General features: G+C 42.5%; 1 protein-coding gene and 1 long non-coding RNA gene across 3 annotated transcripts; one reads left to right on the top strand and one right to left on the bottom strand.

The window, feature by feature from the left end:
• Nucleotides 1-751: 751 nt before the first annotated feature.
• Nucleotides 752-15,202, bottom strand: LOC118211152 (ubiquitin carboxyl-terminal hydrolase 4-like). 2 transcript variants are annotated; one of them, XM_035388066.1, is made up of 22 exons: nucleotides 15,022-15,202; nucleotides 12,907-13,034; nucleotides 12,423-12,553; nucleotides 11,601-11,727; nucleotides 11,320-11,465; nucleotides 10,988-11,049; nucleotides 10,552-10,698; nucleotides 10,331-10,448; nucleotides 9,955-10,128; nucleotides 9,676-9,834; nucleotides 7,798-8,022; nucleotides 7,513-7,596; nucleotides 7,106-7,200; nucleotides 6,642-6,824; nucleotides 6,115-6,362; nucleotides 5,602-5,844; nucleotides 5,336-5,406; nucleotides 5,094-5,209; nucleotides 4,715-4,864; nucleotides 3,162-3,265; nucleotides 2,282-2,370; nucleotides 752-2,014 (listed from the first exon to the last, which is right to left on the bottom strand). In XM_035388066.1, the coding sequence occupies exons 1-22, from the start codon at nucleotides 15,168-15,170 to the stop codon at nucleotides 1,892-1,894; spliced, it is 3,072 nt and encodes a 1,023-aa protein (XP_035243957.1). In that variant the 5' UTR covers nucleotides 15,171-15,202; the 3' UTR covers nucleotides 752-1,891. The 2 variants fall into 2 exon arrangements, with proteins under 2 accessions (XP_035243957.1, XP_035243958.1); XM_035388067.1 differs by lacking the exon at nucleotides 752-2,014 and having other exon boundaries at nucleotides 2,282-2,394.
• Nucleotides 13,916-15,478, top strand: LOC118211158. Its single transcript, XR_004761968.1, has 2 exons — nucleotides 13,916-14,158; nucleotides 15,092-15,478. It is a non-coding gene; the product is annotated as an uncharacterized LOC118211158 (long non-coding RNA).
• Nucleotides 15,479-15,589: the final 111 nt, after the last annotated feature.

Genomic DNA, 15,589 nt, shown 5'->3' with positions numbered 1-15,589 from the left:
CTATTTGTTTGAGTAATTCTCTGAAATTTAAATGAAGTTTAAATAGGCTAGTGTCTGTAATTAAAATCTTAAACTTTTGTTCAGTCCAAGATAGGATCCCTGCATCTTGCAAAACCAGATTATAAATAACTAGTATTATCAATAAGTGTTACTAATTCTTTTAAGATCAAGCTATTAAGAGACATGGGAGATGTGGCAGTACACAGGAAGTGCTTTTGAAACAAGTGGAATACTGCCTTAATGACGCATTATTACTGGGACGTACTTTGAACCTTGAGGTGAATTATGAAGGGTACTTAAGGGCACTGTAACAATTTGTTTGAATATAAGTGTCACCATTCATAACTGTGTTGTTTCCCAAACAGGTTTTTAAACCAACTCAGAAGCTGTAACGTATTCATGTCCTTGGCCTTGAAATAAAATAGTGACACTATATCTGTCCAAGAAAATACACCTCATTTTGCTCAGTGCAGACAGCAATATACATACAACGTAAGTATACTGTAGTAAGTCCAAATTCCACCTCAGAAAACAAGACGGAAAAAAGCATTTTCCATTGTTTCATTACCTTTACAACCAACTAGCTGCCTGTCGTGAGACTATAGATCTCATAACTTTGTCAATATGCTGCAGAGATTAAAGCATCACACCATGTAGTGAATGTGCTGTCAACCATCTCCAGGATCATCCATTTATGTTATTTTGAACAGCAGCAGTTTCAAGTTTCATCAAATTTGACACTACTCCAAAAAAATATTGAATTTCACTTCATTCAGTAGGTTTGCAAGCATTACATTTAAGAAACTTTATTATTCTTCCAAAACTGGCTTCCCTGCACAAAAAGAACAAAAAGCTTAAATAAGAACTATGTGAAACAATTCTCTCAATAAAAAGAAATTTATATTTTACCTCTCCTGGGAATTTACAGATTGTACATGTATTTATTTCATACAAGCCAAACAAGAAACAACTTCAGAACTCATACAGAAAATATACTCTTAAATCTCAAATAATTCCCACTAGTGACATACCCCATTGTTAAAAGGCAGCTGGTGCTTCTGTTAGAGCAGCACTTAGTTGTCAATGTTTGTATTGTTCCCTTTCTAGTTTCCAGTGAGAATGCAAGATGGAGCCCCAAAGAACAGTTTCTGGTAGATGTGGACTATGTCTACCATCTTCGATCACCAAACATGGCTGCTCCTTGCACTGCAAATACTGAGGAGCAGGCAAAACATTGTGAGAAAGGGGAGAGAACACTGCTGCTTGAGACCCAATTACTGCAGGGAAAATAAATCAAGATATTCTGATGGGGAGCAGGGTTCTGGGTACTTACTGCCTTACTACAATGTTAAATACTTTTCATATAGTTGCATATATTTCAATCTCTAAATTGAGGAGCTCCAACCCATTTATAGGTAGAAACCAAAATGACAGATGTGATAGGTAAATATTTCCCCCACCCCCATGCTCAATACAGTTGGCAGATTTGACAAATGTGTATTACCTGAAGCACTTTGGTTGAAACAACATGTGCATTTGGCTTTTACTATTTTGAGAATCTTCTAGAGGATGAGAGAAACATTTGATTGCATCTATTTTAGGCAAAGTCTAACATTCCGGTTGTCCAGCCAGTGGTTTCACTGTCATTTTCCCCTCCTTTTCGCCAACTGTCTTCAGGCCACAGGCCCCAAGGACCGTCTCTCTCAGGACAAACGTAAAAACTAACAAGGGTGTGTTGTTTTTTTACTTTTTTGGCTCTTGCTGACTGTGGATGAAAATAAAATATGCAGGAGAGAGAAAAACAGCGGAGTCTTAAATATCCGAAGTGGCTTGGTGTGTGCGTTAACGTGTCTCAGTTCGTTTCAGTGCATGTCCCTGAACGCCTGGCCTCTCAGTTAGTGTCCATGTGATCGTCTCCCGTCTCAGACGCCTCCCCCATGGAGGCCGAGGGGGGGCGGCTGGTGCGCCCGTCTCCGTCTCGGCGTTGATAAAACAGGACATAGGCTGCTTTTGTCTGAGGAGCAGAGGAGGAGATCTGGTTACACAGCTGCCACAGGACACCAAACAACCACTGAAGCAGAGAACAGGCAGTTAGTATGGAGCTATCATCACTATTCATTCCACCACTGTAATATTACAACACCCCACACTGAATACTAACTGGCAATGGAAAAAGAAACAGTCAAGACGAGCTCACCATAATTATTATTGTAAACCCTTTACTAAAAACAAAATTTCATCATACAAGTCATTAAACCTATGGGAAGCTGACCAAACTTACCACAATCTGGTCTTCCGTAGCAGGGAAGACGCTGCTGTCGTCAAAGTAATGCCACTTTCCGTCAGATTTGTTTTTGCAATAGGCTGTGTCTGTTGGAAGGATGTGGGAAATTTCTGTTGAATTATAAAAATTCCTCAAGTGATGATGAGCACCTAATTACATAAGAGTACAGCTGTGCCAGGCAGACAACATTCCTATCTTTTGAGACCATAATCTGTTTTACTGTCTTATTTCGAGACATACTTTAGGTCAGTGTGTGTTTTATAAATCTCAGCTCTGTCACCATGAAGAGGCTACAGAAACTGCCGATTGTCCAAAACCGAGACAAACAGGACTTTCACAAGGAAGCAAATTACTGTATCAAATTTCACCACATTTCATTTTCAAAATGGAAAGATAGAATGTTCCAGTGAACACAGTAAACTAAAAGCAGATTATATTTCTGTATAAAGAGATGGCAGGCACCTTCAGCAACCTCACCCTTTTGCAGCACAATGCAAGCCCTGTTCACAGAAGGTGTGGCAGGACAAGGTGTAATGATTAAACGATGTATAATATATCCATTCCAGGCATAATAAAACTGTGACAAATTTCTAGAGTAATTGTGGACAACTAAGACATTTATCTGTAAATAAAAGGTTTGACACATTTATCTGCAGATATTTGTAAGTTGGACAAAAGCTTTTTACAAATTTAACATGATCAGTCAGCAGAAATGCAGCAGTTATCACAAGAACAGAATTATGAGCAGAAGGCTGGTTAGTATTCACTTCAATACAAAAAATAGCACAAATATCCTTTTAACTGAATTTCCTACGAATGTAGACTTTGTACAGGCACATGTAAACCCGGAAGAAGAGGGTGAATAATAATTACTTACAGTGCCCTCCACCCATTCCACCATAGTGGTTGGACACGGCGATGAGGTCATATACGTAGGGCCCTGCCATAGGATCGCACACAAACTCTGACATGTTCAAGTCCCTGGAGAAGAAAGCACACCATTAGCTACTTACGAAACATTTATCCTGTTAATGATTATTCATGCAATGTGTACACAATGTGTGTCACTTCAACTGCCTTCACCTGCCTTCAGGTAGCCAAAATAATAGTCTTTATCTGAAATACTGAAAACACTGGTGATGAAGGCATAACTGACCAACGCTTCCTGTACCGAACTCCAGTCTCATGCAAGTAAGCATGAGTCAGCTTGTTGGAAGCAGGCACTGTTGCCAGGAAGGTGTCAGGTGTGTTACTGAACCAACAGGGATACTGTGAAAGAAGACTGCAGCCTCACACAAAGGTGCCCTAATTCTCTCATCTCCCCTGGCACATATCCCCACACACAGAACAGATGCTAAAGCTGAGCAACAGCAACTGAATATTCTGTGAGCTGGAACAGAATATTGTGAGTGATTGTATCTGCCTTCCTCCAGAGCTTTTTTCTGTGTTTTAGCCGACCACATGGCTTATAAACTCTTGGCATTGTGAAGCATCCATTGCCCATCTGTACACAAGCAGCTTGGATACCATGCATGGAATCATTTGAATCATTGTGTAGTGTTGTTAAAAAGGTTAATATAATACACATAATATTATATTACATTTTACTTTTGGCCAAATGATAAGATACATTTAGGGGTCATCTAGTGTTATGGACTATTAGGGCAAAAATCTAAATGTACAAAATGCTTTGGTTTTAAGGTATAAAACCAAAACTGCATTTAATGTGTAAATGTTTTCTATTTTTTTACAAGATCATTAAAATGTTGACAAAGAAGGAAGAAAACAATATGTTTCAACATGCACAGCAGTGTGGGTATTGTATACAATTTTAGTTGTCCTTCCTTTTCAAGAGTAAAAACACAAAAGGTCTGCACTGTAAATATTTACAACAGAAATAGGAGGAAGAGTCCAACTTCCTCCTATTTCTGGCTGCTTTCCAAACAAGCCTTCCTGAATCAGTGCCATCTAGTGTGCAAACTTTGCAAAAAGCTCATCCAGCTAAAACGGGTCAGCCAGTGGTAACATTTAATCCTGTGACCAGCATTGTAAGATTTCTAATTGAATATTAAAGGTTGGATGCAGACTCCATCATTAACTCTGGATTGCTCACTATTACAGTGATGATCTGCATATTTATCCAAGAACTGTGTTCCTTGTGACTGATACACCAAAACACTTCAAACAGACACAGAGGATACAAATACTGACTATGTCCCATCCCGTTAATCCATACTTAATCAAGCAGTTTCTTGTAAACAAATTGGATAACCATTGACCTCACAAGCCATCCAGACAGGTATGCAGCTTTCACTATTAACTAATGAAGTGCGGGAGAAAACGACCGTTTTCAAAAAGCCTTATTAATATCTTAAATTATTAGAGAATCATGGAATGGAGCGAGGCATTTATCTCAGGGCTGCAGTGTACCTAACAGGGAAGTCTACCACTGTGTCCAGTTTATCCCTCCAGCAGCGGTTATAGGAGAAACGTTTCAGGTGCACCACTAGGACGTGCGGCAGAGACCACAGGTCAAACTTCTTAGTGGCCTGCTGGTGCTTCTTACAGGTGGGGCAGTACCTATAGGGTCAGAAAGCAGATTAGCAGCAACCTCAACATAACATTCAGCTCTGAAATCAACACAATCAATCTATACTGTTAAAGCTGACCAAAAAAGTAAGAAAACAAATTCTTCCAGAAACTGAGCTTCCTTAGTATGGCAATATGAACAGGCCAGCATACAATCAGAAATCAAAGTTTCCTTGTAAGACAAACATTGAGTGTCAGGGAATTGTGGGAAGAGGCCTACCAGGGGTCGTGCTCTCCCAGCGTCTCCATGGTGGTGAAGAGCTCGATGCACTCCCTGAGGGCCACGGTGGACTTCTTCTTCTGCTGCTGAAGCATGCTCTCGTGTCTCTCAAATGCCTGGGGGACCAGGGGTTGGTTTATGTCAGAATAAACAAACAAAACAAGCAAACAAGCAAACGAATGCGCACACAAGGTGGTCTACTAGGCCCAGCACTTGACTTGGGAGGGACTGACTATACTTACCTCGGCCTCTCTGTCATCGAAGCACAGCTTCTTAATTTCCCAGTTCCAGTCCATTGCCACTGTGGAATGCACTGTACACACACAGACAAAGAACATCTGGTCATTGCTCAGTAAATATATATCACACAATCGAAATTTTCACTTAGTGAAAAATCTAGTTTTTTTTAATACGCTTACCAAAACTCACAGAACAAACCTTACACTTGCAGAGCAAGAGAAATTTGAGCAGAGCCAAACATGTTAAAAGGGGCCGGTAAGATACTTGCTGTTGAGTTTGAGGATGTTTCCCTCGCAAGGCAGTGGGCTGATGTTGGCTGTTCCATACGAGTTCACCATGTTGAAAGAGAAAAGCTTGCGCCGAATGGAGCCACGCTTTCTGCTCAGCTTGGAAGTGCCGCCAATGGTGCCATTCTCCAGGGCCTGCGAGTCCTCGTCCTCCCCCACCGAGGACTCCGATTGGCTGCTCTGTGGCACCGGGCTAACCTGCTGATCCATAGCTTCCTCCTCCTCTGCAGGACACACACAGGGCTTTCCCATCATCACCTCTCAGTGTTAGATCTCCCAGCTCATGGACTCAAATCTGCAAGCTTCTAAATGCATTTTAGAACAGATGCAACTTGTTTGCAGATGCAAATTAAGAACAATTTAGATGCAACTTGATAAACTCATGTGTATGTTCAGTTCACAGTACGACACCAGAGATTTTGTGGCTACTCAGACTATCCACATTCATCAGGAATGTAAGAGAGGTTGAGTTACTTCTCTGAACAGAGTCTTACCTCCACACATGCCATTGGGGCCATTGCAGGTCCCAGAATGTCCCCCCTGTGGTCGGTCAGTGCCATTGGTAAACCCTGAGCTGCATGAAGCCTCAACTGAATGAGGGCTTTCACACCTCGCCAGGTTTGCGTTGTGATTGGTTGCCGTTGCGGACTCTGCTGCTTGGCTGCTGCTGCTGCTGCTGCTGCTCCGGGAGGCAGAGATCTTGGTCTCAGAAGCGGAGCGCTGGGGCTGCTTTACATAGCGCCTGAAAAAGGGAAACAATGATGCAACCGGCCTCACCCTATACACAAGCATAGCACAGCACTGCATGCTGTACCAGCACTGCCTCTGTTCTACACAGGCTCCTGCAAAAATCTGACTCTGACTCTGCTCTCATCACCCTTCCCCTCTATCTTATTCATCATCTCCATGAAAACAACAGTATAGGGATCGGGCATTCATAAGCCTAAGTTCATACGGGATTTAGGGTTTTTGCTCTCCCCAGCCGTATACAGAATATGGCAGACGCGCGATGCCCACTCACCCTATCCGCTCCAGCACTTTGTGATACAGCAGGTCGACGGTGAGGTTCTGGCGGGGGATGGTGATGATGAGCGGCTGGCCGAAGAGCATGGTGCCCATGGAGCCGCCCGTGTGCTTCACGTGCCGTTCCCGGAAGTACAGTGGCAGGTTGAGCTTCTCTGTGTCCTCCTCCTCCACCTCGTACCTGCAACGGGGAGCGAGAGCCAATCAGAGCTTCTCCGCATGCATGCACACCTTTGGGTTTTTGCAAAGTGCTTTGTACAGAAAAAAACCATCATGATCGCAAAACAGGCAGGAGGTAAGACGCAGCATAAGGGCTGCAATTCGGATTCAATATGCCCAACTGGAGACCTTCCCTTGTTGTTGTGATTGTAAAAGTGTGACGGTGTACGCTAGGCTAACACGCCCATCCTTTTATTGCAGCCTTGGAAGCAAAACGCGAATGAGTGCAAATGAACCACTTACACAAAGATGTCATCTTTCTCCAGGATGTTACTGAGGCCATCGTCCCGTCTGTAGATTTTGTGAAACCGATGACTGTAAACGTCAGCCACCACCATCTAGAAAGATATTGGTGAGGTTCTATATCATTTACATAATCTGCACTAACGATTCAGTCCTTCTGTCACAAAGAATGAGTGTGATTCCCAGAGGCTGAAAAGAACCACACTTTTCTTGGCTTTTGATATTCCCTAATTAAATAAAGGGCAGCATAACCTTTGTTTAGATACTAACCAAACAAGACAGCTCTTTCAAAACTTCAAGCTCTTTTGAAATAGTTGAATGCATCCCAGCATGTTGTCAATGTGCAATGTGTGATCTGGTGAAATACAGGTAGAGGTTGAGACAGATGGTGAAATAGAAGGACTCACATTCCCTGCAGGGAGTCCAGAGAGAGCAGACAAGGCAGCGCAGAGGTCAGCCACATTGCCCAGCTTGGGAACCACCACCCTGTACTGGAAAACAGAGAGACCCGTGCATGGCGCCTGGCTTTTCTGCACATGCAGACTGTTTATCAGCACACTAACCCGGGTTAAAGTTCAACGAATCTGACTCCTCAGTCACAGTGCCAGAACTGGAGATTACGAAAGCAAGGCGATTACACCAATCACACCGACACACATTCAGAAAGAGCATGGCCGCTCCCGAGGTCTCACCTGCATGGGTCTGGCCTGGGGGTCGGCGCGGACCAGGAGAACCTCAATGCTGCGGTGCTTCTTCATGGGAAGGGGCAGAGTGAGGTAGCAGAAAGGGTCAAAGGTCACAGAGACCTTAGAACACTCAGGGCAAACCAGAGTAGACTTGAAGAGGCCGTGGAAGATGTCCACTATGACAGAGCTGTTGCGCAGACGGTGGTTTGTCCAGGCTTCTCTTGCTACGATCTGAATGCACAAAAACAAATAAATAAATAAATAAATACCCGAATTTGCCAAATAAGGTTATTTATAAATGGAACTGCAACCCCATTCAAACAATGAAGAAAACATTGAAAATGTAGAATTGCACACCAATATAGTAATATTTGATACAAATATATCCTTAATCAGTGTATTACATTACATTAACCCTTAAGCCCCTTTCACACATGCATCTTAACCCATACATGTTATGGCAATTTTCCATGTCGGTATCGTGTGAATAGGAGCTGGAGCTTATTTTCCGTAAAAGAAGTTCCTCCAATTTGCTGGGTCTGGTAAGATTTATGGAAATCTTCCGCCACAGCCCTAATTTGAACAAAAGCAGCAACATTCCCGGATAAAGCAAGCAAAGGGTTTCGACATTTTAATGCGCTTTTCACAAAAGGTTTTTGTTGTACAATTTCTTCAATAAATACTTCACTGAATATGCCCTCTCAACAGTTCTTGCACAAATATGAGACACTGCACATAGAAGACATTGGAGCTGCATTGTGTAATTTTGTAAGGGAAATTTGAACATTTATTTTACGAATAAACAATGCCACTGTCCTTGCTTTACATGGCTTTGTCTATCAAGAACACTAATATAATATTGTCATCATTGCCTAACGAATTGTTTGTGCGTTATGCAATGTTTCTCTCTGGTAAACATCTGTGTCAGGCTGTTCCAGTTTTAAGTTGCTTTTTTACCCAAATGCAGAAAGCTGGCTAATGCCATATTGCACTTTGCCAAAAACAACTGCATATAAGCAATGATTTTTAGCTGATAAGCCATGCTTCCACTATTTGTATAACTTTAGCTATTTGGGATCAAATAACTCAGCTATATAGGCTAAAGCTGTTACCATTAGTTAGCTTTAAACTATCATTCTTCAAACGTGTCATGTTGGTAAGACTTACATCCCTGCCAAACTATTTTTCTGTGAAATACCTAGATGTTTTAGGCGAACTAACGTAACATTTGCCCTGCATTGCTTTAAAGGGTAGACATCCTATCCAGAATGGTCATGTCATGTGCAAACAGCCTTGACACCGGCAATGTTATGGGTTCCATGTGTAAAAGGGGCTTTAGAGACCCAAGGTGATTCTGAAATTTCCCCATTCTTCAGCTTTATACAGAAGCAGGTCTATGTAATAGATAACCCATATTATCCATAAAGAAATGACAAGCTAAGGCATAGATGACATGGTGGTGCTATGTGTGTGTGTGTTCAGCAGGTACTACTGTTGGTGAGGACGCAGTAATCTAGGTGAAATGTAGACACCCGTTTTTATTATTGGCCTATTCAACATATTTGAGAGTCGCAAGTCTCCACTGCCTAACAAAAAAAAAAAAAAAAAAACAATCCCACGTTCAGTCATGCGATAGAGATTAAAGGCTTCTAAGGGTTAAATTAGCTGTCGTCACTTTTCCAAAGAAACTTGCAAAAAAATGTTTCCACATTATTTATAGCAGTACATCTGAAGACAACAAAGAGGATCCACGCAGGAAGGCGTTGGAATAAAAACAGTTTTAGAAATGAAGTTCTACTTTATTCATTATTTTGAGTCCGTTGTTTAAGCCCTCTCATTTCAGAGCCCCACTGAGACGCAGTCGGGGCGGTTTGCCTGTGGTACCTCGTCTGGTCGGCCCTCTGCATCCCTCAGAGCCAGATAAGGCTTCTTCTTCACTCGGTTGAGGTCCTCGTGAAGCCCGTCCAGCAGGAAGGCCAGCAGCTCCTGAGAGTCCTGCTGCTGGTACCCTGAGAACTGGGGTGCAAAGCGCCCCACCTGGGTCTGGGGGGAGGGGGGGTGAGGAGGGCGCAGGTAGGAAAAGGGATAGACATACAGTAAGACAACGAGGCATTTACTAGTCTGTCCAGCTCTATTGTCCAGCAGAAGCAAGCGACTGCTCACCTTAAATGTGCGGGGAGCTACAAAGCAGCTCCGGCTGAGCCAGATCTGCTTGACCAGGTCGGCGTAAGCCTCAGCAATCTCCCCCCTCATTCCCAGCGGATTCTCCCGGTTCAGCTCGGCTTCATGCTGGTCATTCAGGAAGTATTCTGTCAGAGGGGATGTGTTGCTCAGGCACTATGAGGCAGGGAGGAGAGGGCGCTGCATTAGTATAATTTAGAGCCATTTTACAATCGCAAAGGCTGTTCACTGTTTATCAAATATTCACATGCAAGGAATTAACCCATTTAACTACTCATAAACATTTTACTAAATTCAAGATTTTAACCCTACCCTGCTTTTTTCACAATTTCATAAATCTACGTGTACGTGTGCGTACCTGCAGGGCAGAGTTCATGAAGCAGGTGTTGCCCAGGTTACTGAGGCCACACAGGCCTGGCTGGGACTGGGATTCTTTGTAGTTGTAGGATGAACTGTAGGAACTGTAGCCTCCCAAACTGTGAGGGCAGAGAACCTTTAATTGGGATGGCTCTAGCCAGACTTCCCACAGTGTGAAACTGTGGTGTACCTGAAATAACAAGCGCTGTGCTGTGGACTTGCCTGCTGTCAGAGGAGGTGCTGTTGTTCAGCGTGTAATCGGAGTTAATGCCGCTGTTCCCGTTGGTCACCGTCGAAGTGATGGTGGCCGAGGAGCTGGAGGAAAGCTTTGGAGAGGTAGAGAAGTTCCGAGATGTGGTGGTACTAGACCTAAGAAAACAATAAATCTCCATTGTAGTCCAAATGACTTATTTATCCCATTTTTAATCACATATCAATTAATTCAAGCCTGACCTATACTTGCTCATATTGGGTGATATGAACGATGGGATACGTGGAAGGGTGACATCTACTGGGATGAAAGACATCTGCAACCTCAGTCACATATTCCAGGCCAATGTAGCAGATAAATTCATAACAGAAACAATCAATCCAGCTGGTTTTTTCAGTGGGTGTTAAATGGATACGTATTTGAACCCCACAAACGGTATTTACTTACTTTGAGTGTTTGGCTTGCCTGGGCCATGTGCCATCCTGATTCTTCCGTTCAATCACAAGCACCTGTGAGCCACAAACCAGTTAGATGCACAGTGCTGACCATTTGCTGCCTGATCAGCTGTTTGACACAGAGCACTCACAGTCAGCAATGTCAAAAGGGAGGGGAAAACAGACACGAAAATCTACCGCTATCTATGGCTGCTAACCAAAAGGCCTTTCATTTCAATACCTCAGTGGCGCAAAAATAATTAGTCCCAGCTAGGGACATTTCAGACCAACAAGGCCATATGCATAGCAGCAGGCCTCTGGGGCGTGTAGGGTCTTGTCTGTTACCTGGCCCTGGAAGAGGCCAGCATCCTGCACGGTGCTGTCCGGTTTGTTCAGCTGCTCGTACGTGTTGCTCATGTATTTGTTCCACAGACGGGTCTCCTTTTCTCTTGGGATATTGAACAGTGACCTCATCTCCTTCTCGATCGTGTCTGTGGAGAGGTGGACGGGTCATATTTCAAGACAACGACATTGGGAGTTGAAACACTGAGCGTAAACATCTCTCAGGTTTTGCCTTCCCCAACAAGGGTCCTAGCAGTGCTTCAGTGGATGGGTATTTTTCTCACCTATGGTGTCAGCCTTGCTGAAATGTCTCGTCACCACATTCTCCATGTCATTGTTCTCACATAAATTGAGCTCCAGTAGGTAGACCTCAACTTTACAGTGCTTCACAAACATGCCGTATTCCACCACCTATAGAGAGGAGAGTCAAAAAATCACCCCAAACACACGAGTTAGCTACAGTCCACAACCTTCATACAAAATGAACTGAGTTTGCTGCAAGAGCCAAAAATGTGCAAACTGAGATTCTGTTGCAAGCAGTGCGGCTTTAATAAGGCTCACTCCTAAAACAATATACATTTTATAAAGAGACTTCACATTAAATAAAAAAACTACATTATTCCACTTAATTAAAATGTCTGCTGAACACATCTGAATGGTAGTTTCGTGGCCACTCAATCCTACATGATGGTCTAGATTACTAAATTCCTTACTGAGCTTACTTCTTTGATGGGGAGGAGGACACAAAAATACAGTAGCTCACCTTGTCCATAAACCAGAGGCCAGAAAAGCCAACACAACTCAGATATTCATCCCTGCCTGAAGATGACCATATCGATTGAAAGGCATTGGTCCAAAGCGCAAAGAGTACACGCATCTATAGCCATTGTTTTGTTTGTTCAGTAACTGTCTGTATACAGCTTATTGTTCAATTTTTTGTCAACCGTAGCCACGGCCCATACTAAATAGACAATATACTTCTTTCTCCTATCACAGGGGTGCTTGCCTATTTCTGATTCACATGTTTGTGTCACTCTGCAAAGCAACCCCCAACACCACCATTATGATTGGACTGGACTTCTGAAAGAGCGAAAAGGCCACCACACCTTTCTGACGATGGGGCGCTGGCCCTCCAAGCACCCGTACCACCCAACAAGAATGTTCCAGGCTTCAGTGGGCAAAAGAACATAGTCCAGCTCATCTATAAGGTTTTCCTTCAGGGTCTGAGTTTCATTGTCTGTGGCACAACAGCATAGAGGGCGTCAGTATCCATTTCAAAACATTTCAAAAACACAAAGTTTGTATACCACATGTACAGCATAGGCTGACATTTCTGTAATAAGCAAACAATTATGAAAAATAACTAAAGCCAAAGAGCAAGAATGTATAGGTTAGAATTTTCCATCCTGATCTTGAACTGCATGCTCAAATTTACATTCCTCTGCGCTATAACCAAAAATAAATTTTCCATGAAATGACCACAGACTGCCAAAGATCCTGAAGCTTACATTTAGAAATTAAGTAACTGTGTGATGAGAGATGATGCCCAGAAACACAGCTTTATGTGTAAAGTATTTGGCTCCAGCTTACCCAAGAACAGCCCGGAGTTGTCAATAGGTCCTGGATAAAGACTCTGATGTCCAACATTATACAGATCCCAACTGTCAAAACCCACATACTTCTTCCACTGTTTAAACCACCGACAGTCAACCAGAAACCTAGGAAAGAAGATAAATCACACTACAATACTAAACTTGTTGTACGTCGCTCTGGATAAGAGCGTCTGCTAAATGCCTATAATGTAATGTAATGTAACAATACTGAAGATGTTGGAGAGTTGAGAGAGTGAAATATGTGATTTGCATAATATTTGTATTGTATGTAGTAAAATTTCTAGGGGAAAAAAACAAAATCTCAAGACCACCACTATGACATCTCCAACGTTTCTCCATATGGTAAAAATATAAAAATGGTAACATTTTGTTACCAAGTTAAGAAGAACCTGAAAGGTAACATGACAACAAGAAGCAAATTAACCCTCAAACATAGGTCACTCTAGTCACTCTTACCAACATAGTAACAGTAAGGATATCATAATTTTAACAGTACTAAAAGTGCTGCTCTGGATAACCTCATACAGATTGTATACACTTCATAGTCCAATACGGATAATGTGCAAAACATGCGTACGATCACATTTAATCGTTAACTGTGCTTACAAATGTTTCCACAAACATTTCAGTATTCTTTTTTTCTTCCTTTGGTAAGATCTAAATCTACAAAATATTTATTATTCAAAGTAACTTTAAGTAGGTCATAGCCTATAACAATACGTTAATACTAAATATGCTATTGATTTTAACTACATTAACACGTTAACAAAACCTCAAATTTAAGTTCATTTTTATTTAGATTTAAATGGAGATTCAGTAGTTTCAGTTTAGTTTGCTCAAAAACTCGTTTTCATTTTTATTTCAGTTTACTTTTTATCGCACTTCGTCTTAGTTTTCACGATAATAACCTTGTTTTGTGTAGTTCATTTCGTTTATTGATGAAAGTGATTTATGACGTATTTTATTGATAATGATATATATATAAAGACCCACACGCGCGCAGCCGACATTTAGCAATGGCGTATTGCTGCATTTTGGATTACTTAGCGAATCTTGCTTTGGAAGAGCGCACGTCTTCGGGGACTGCGCATATAGGACGCAGATACAGTTGCAGAGAACTATGGCCGATGTTTGCACACGATCCAGAAGGAGGCATGCCATTTATGGGATTGCTAGGGTGTTTCCTTATGCAAATCAACAAGAACGAGCACGCGCATTTTCGATGTAAGGTAAGAACAATTGGCATTCGTCCGCTAATACACCTGTAATAAAAAATTCGAAGGTTCACCCAGGTTTCATGAAACGTGTTTTGTTTTTTCGTAGGAACTGTTAAGAGCAAAAGTAAGAATTTAACAAAAGTTTCTATGAAGTTATATAATAAAAGCACAGTCAAAGAAGCTAGCAGGCATCAAGCAATAAGCTATCAATGTTGCTTCGACAGTCAGAAAGACAATGTAGAATTCTGAAACCCGAGTATAGCCTACCTACAACGTGAAATATAAATGACTGACCAACATTAGTGGTCTTCTGCTCGTACTGCTGTGCATGCAATAATAACTGGACATCGAGGTAGCAAACTATCTGCGTTTGCGATTGAAACTACCAAACCATGGGAAGAAGTAGCTACCAAACAAGGTAGTAGCTGGGTGTCATCCAGTGAAAATGACAAAGCAGTAGCTAACGTTAGCAAACTTAACCACAGTTAATGGGACAACGAACTAGCCAGCGGCCTGTATGTCCACGCACTTTCCTGGTCCGTGTACACCGTGCCAGTGGGATATTTAGTTAACCACCGCATCCAAGGGTGTTGGACGAGGGCACCTGTATTTCTAGCCAGTTAGCCACGACTGCAACCAAACAGTTTGTTTAGACACAGCTAGTAGCTAACACGGCTCTAAGACATAACGGTACACATTAGTAAATAATACCCAGTGACCGTTCCCAGATGCCCTGTGGCATAAACCCTGCCTCGTACCCATGGGTTTCCCAGCTACGATTCCTGACGCAGGGCCCCTTTTACACAAGAAACGGAATAACGTTTGCTAGCTAACTGGCTAGGGCTCCGTAGCGTAAAATTAGGACCATCTCTCACCATTCATCTCCGTTTCGCAATGGTGTCTTTAGAAGTCGCTCAATACCCTGCTTTTGGCTGTCCGTTAAAGGTACGCGTGTCTGACCAGATACCGGCTCCGCATCAGGCTCAGCCCCGCTACCCGATTCGGATCCGCCTCCCTCAGCCATCGTGCCGTTACTGAGTTGGACCTGCGGTGCGCGGATGCAACGGAAATATGAGTCACGGGCCCACGAGCCACACACACTCCAAGTTCCTTTCCCTGCCAGTTACTGGAACTTCAAACGGCAGCGGCGCGCTCGAGCTTTGATGTCACTAGCCCTTGTTATGTTTGAAATAACATAATAAACAGATACAGTTGCCGTTCATAACTTCTTACAGCTAGTTAAGTCGTGAGTGTTTACCTCGTTACAGTAACAATCCAATCATTTCAGTAGCTGCCTATCAAATAATAGAAATAAAATAATTGTAATTCCTACCGATTCTAAACGAGTCATTTCTTTTTAGCTTTAGATAAAGTACCATACATAATAAGCAGGCTACTTGTCATCTGCCAGTTACTCTTGTTGTTCATAGGAGTCGCTTTCTG

The sequence above is a fragment of the Anguilla anguilla genome, chromosome 13, assembly GCF_013347855.1.
Source record: "Anguilla anguilla isolate fAngAng1 chromosome 13, fAngAng1.pri, whole genome shotgun sequence".
NCBI lineage: Eukaryota > Metazoa > Chordata > Actinopteri > Anguilliformes > Anguillidae > Anguilla > Anguilla anguilla.
Note: the sequence above shows the minus strand (reverse complement) of the source record. Positions and strands in the feature narration are given on the sequence as shown.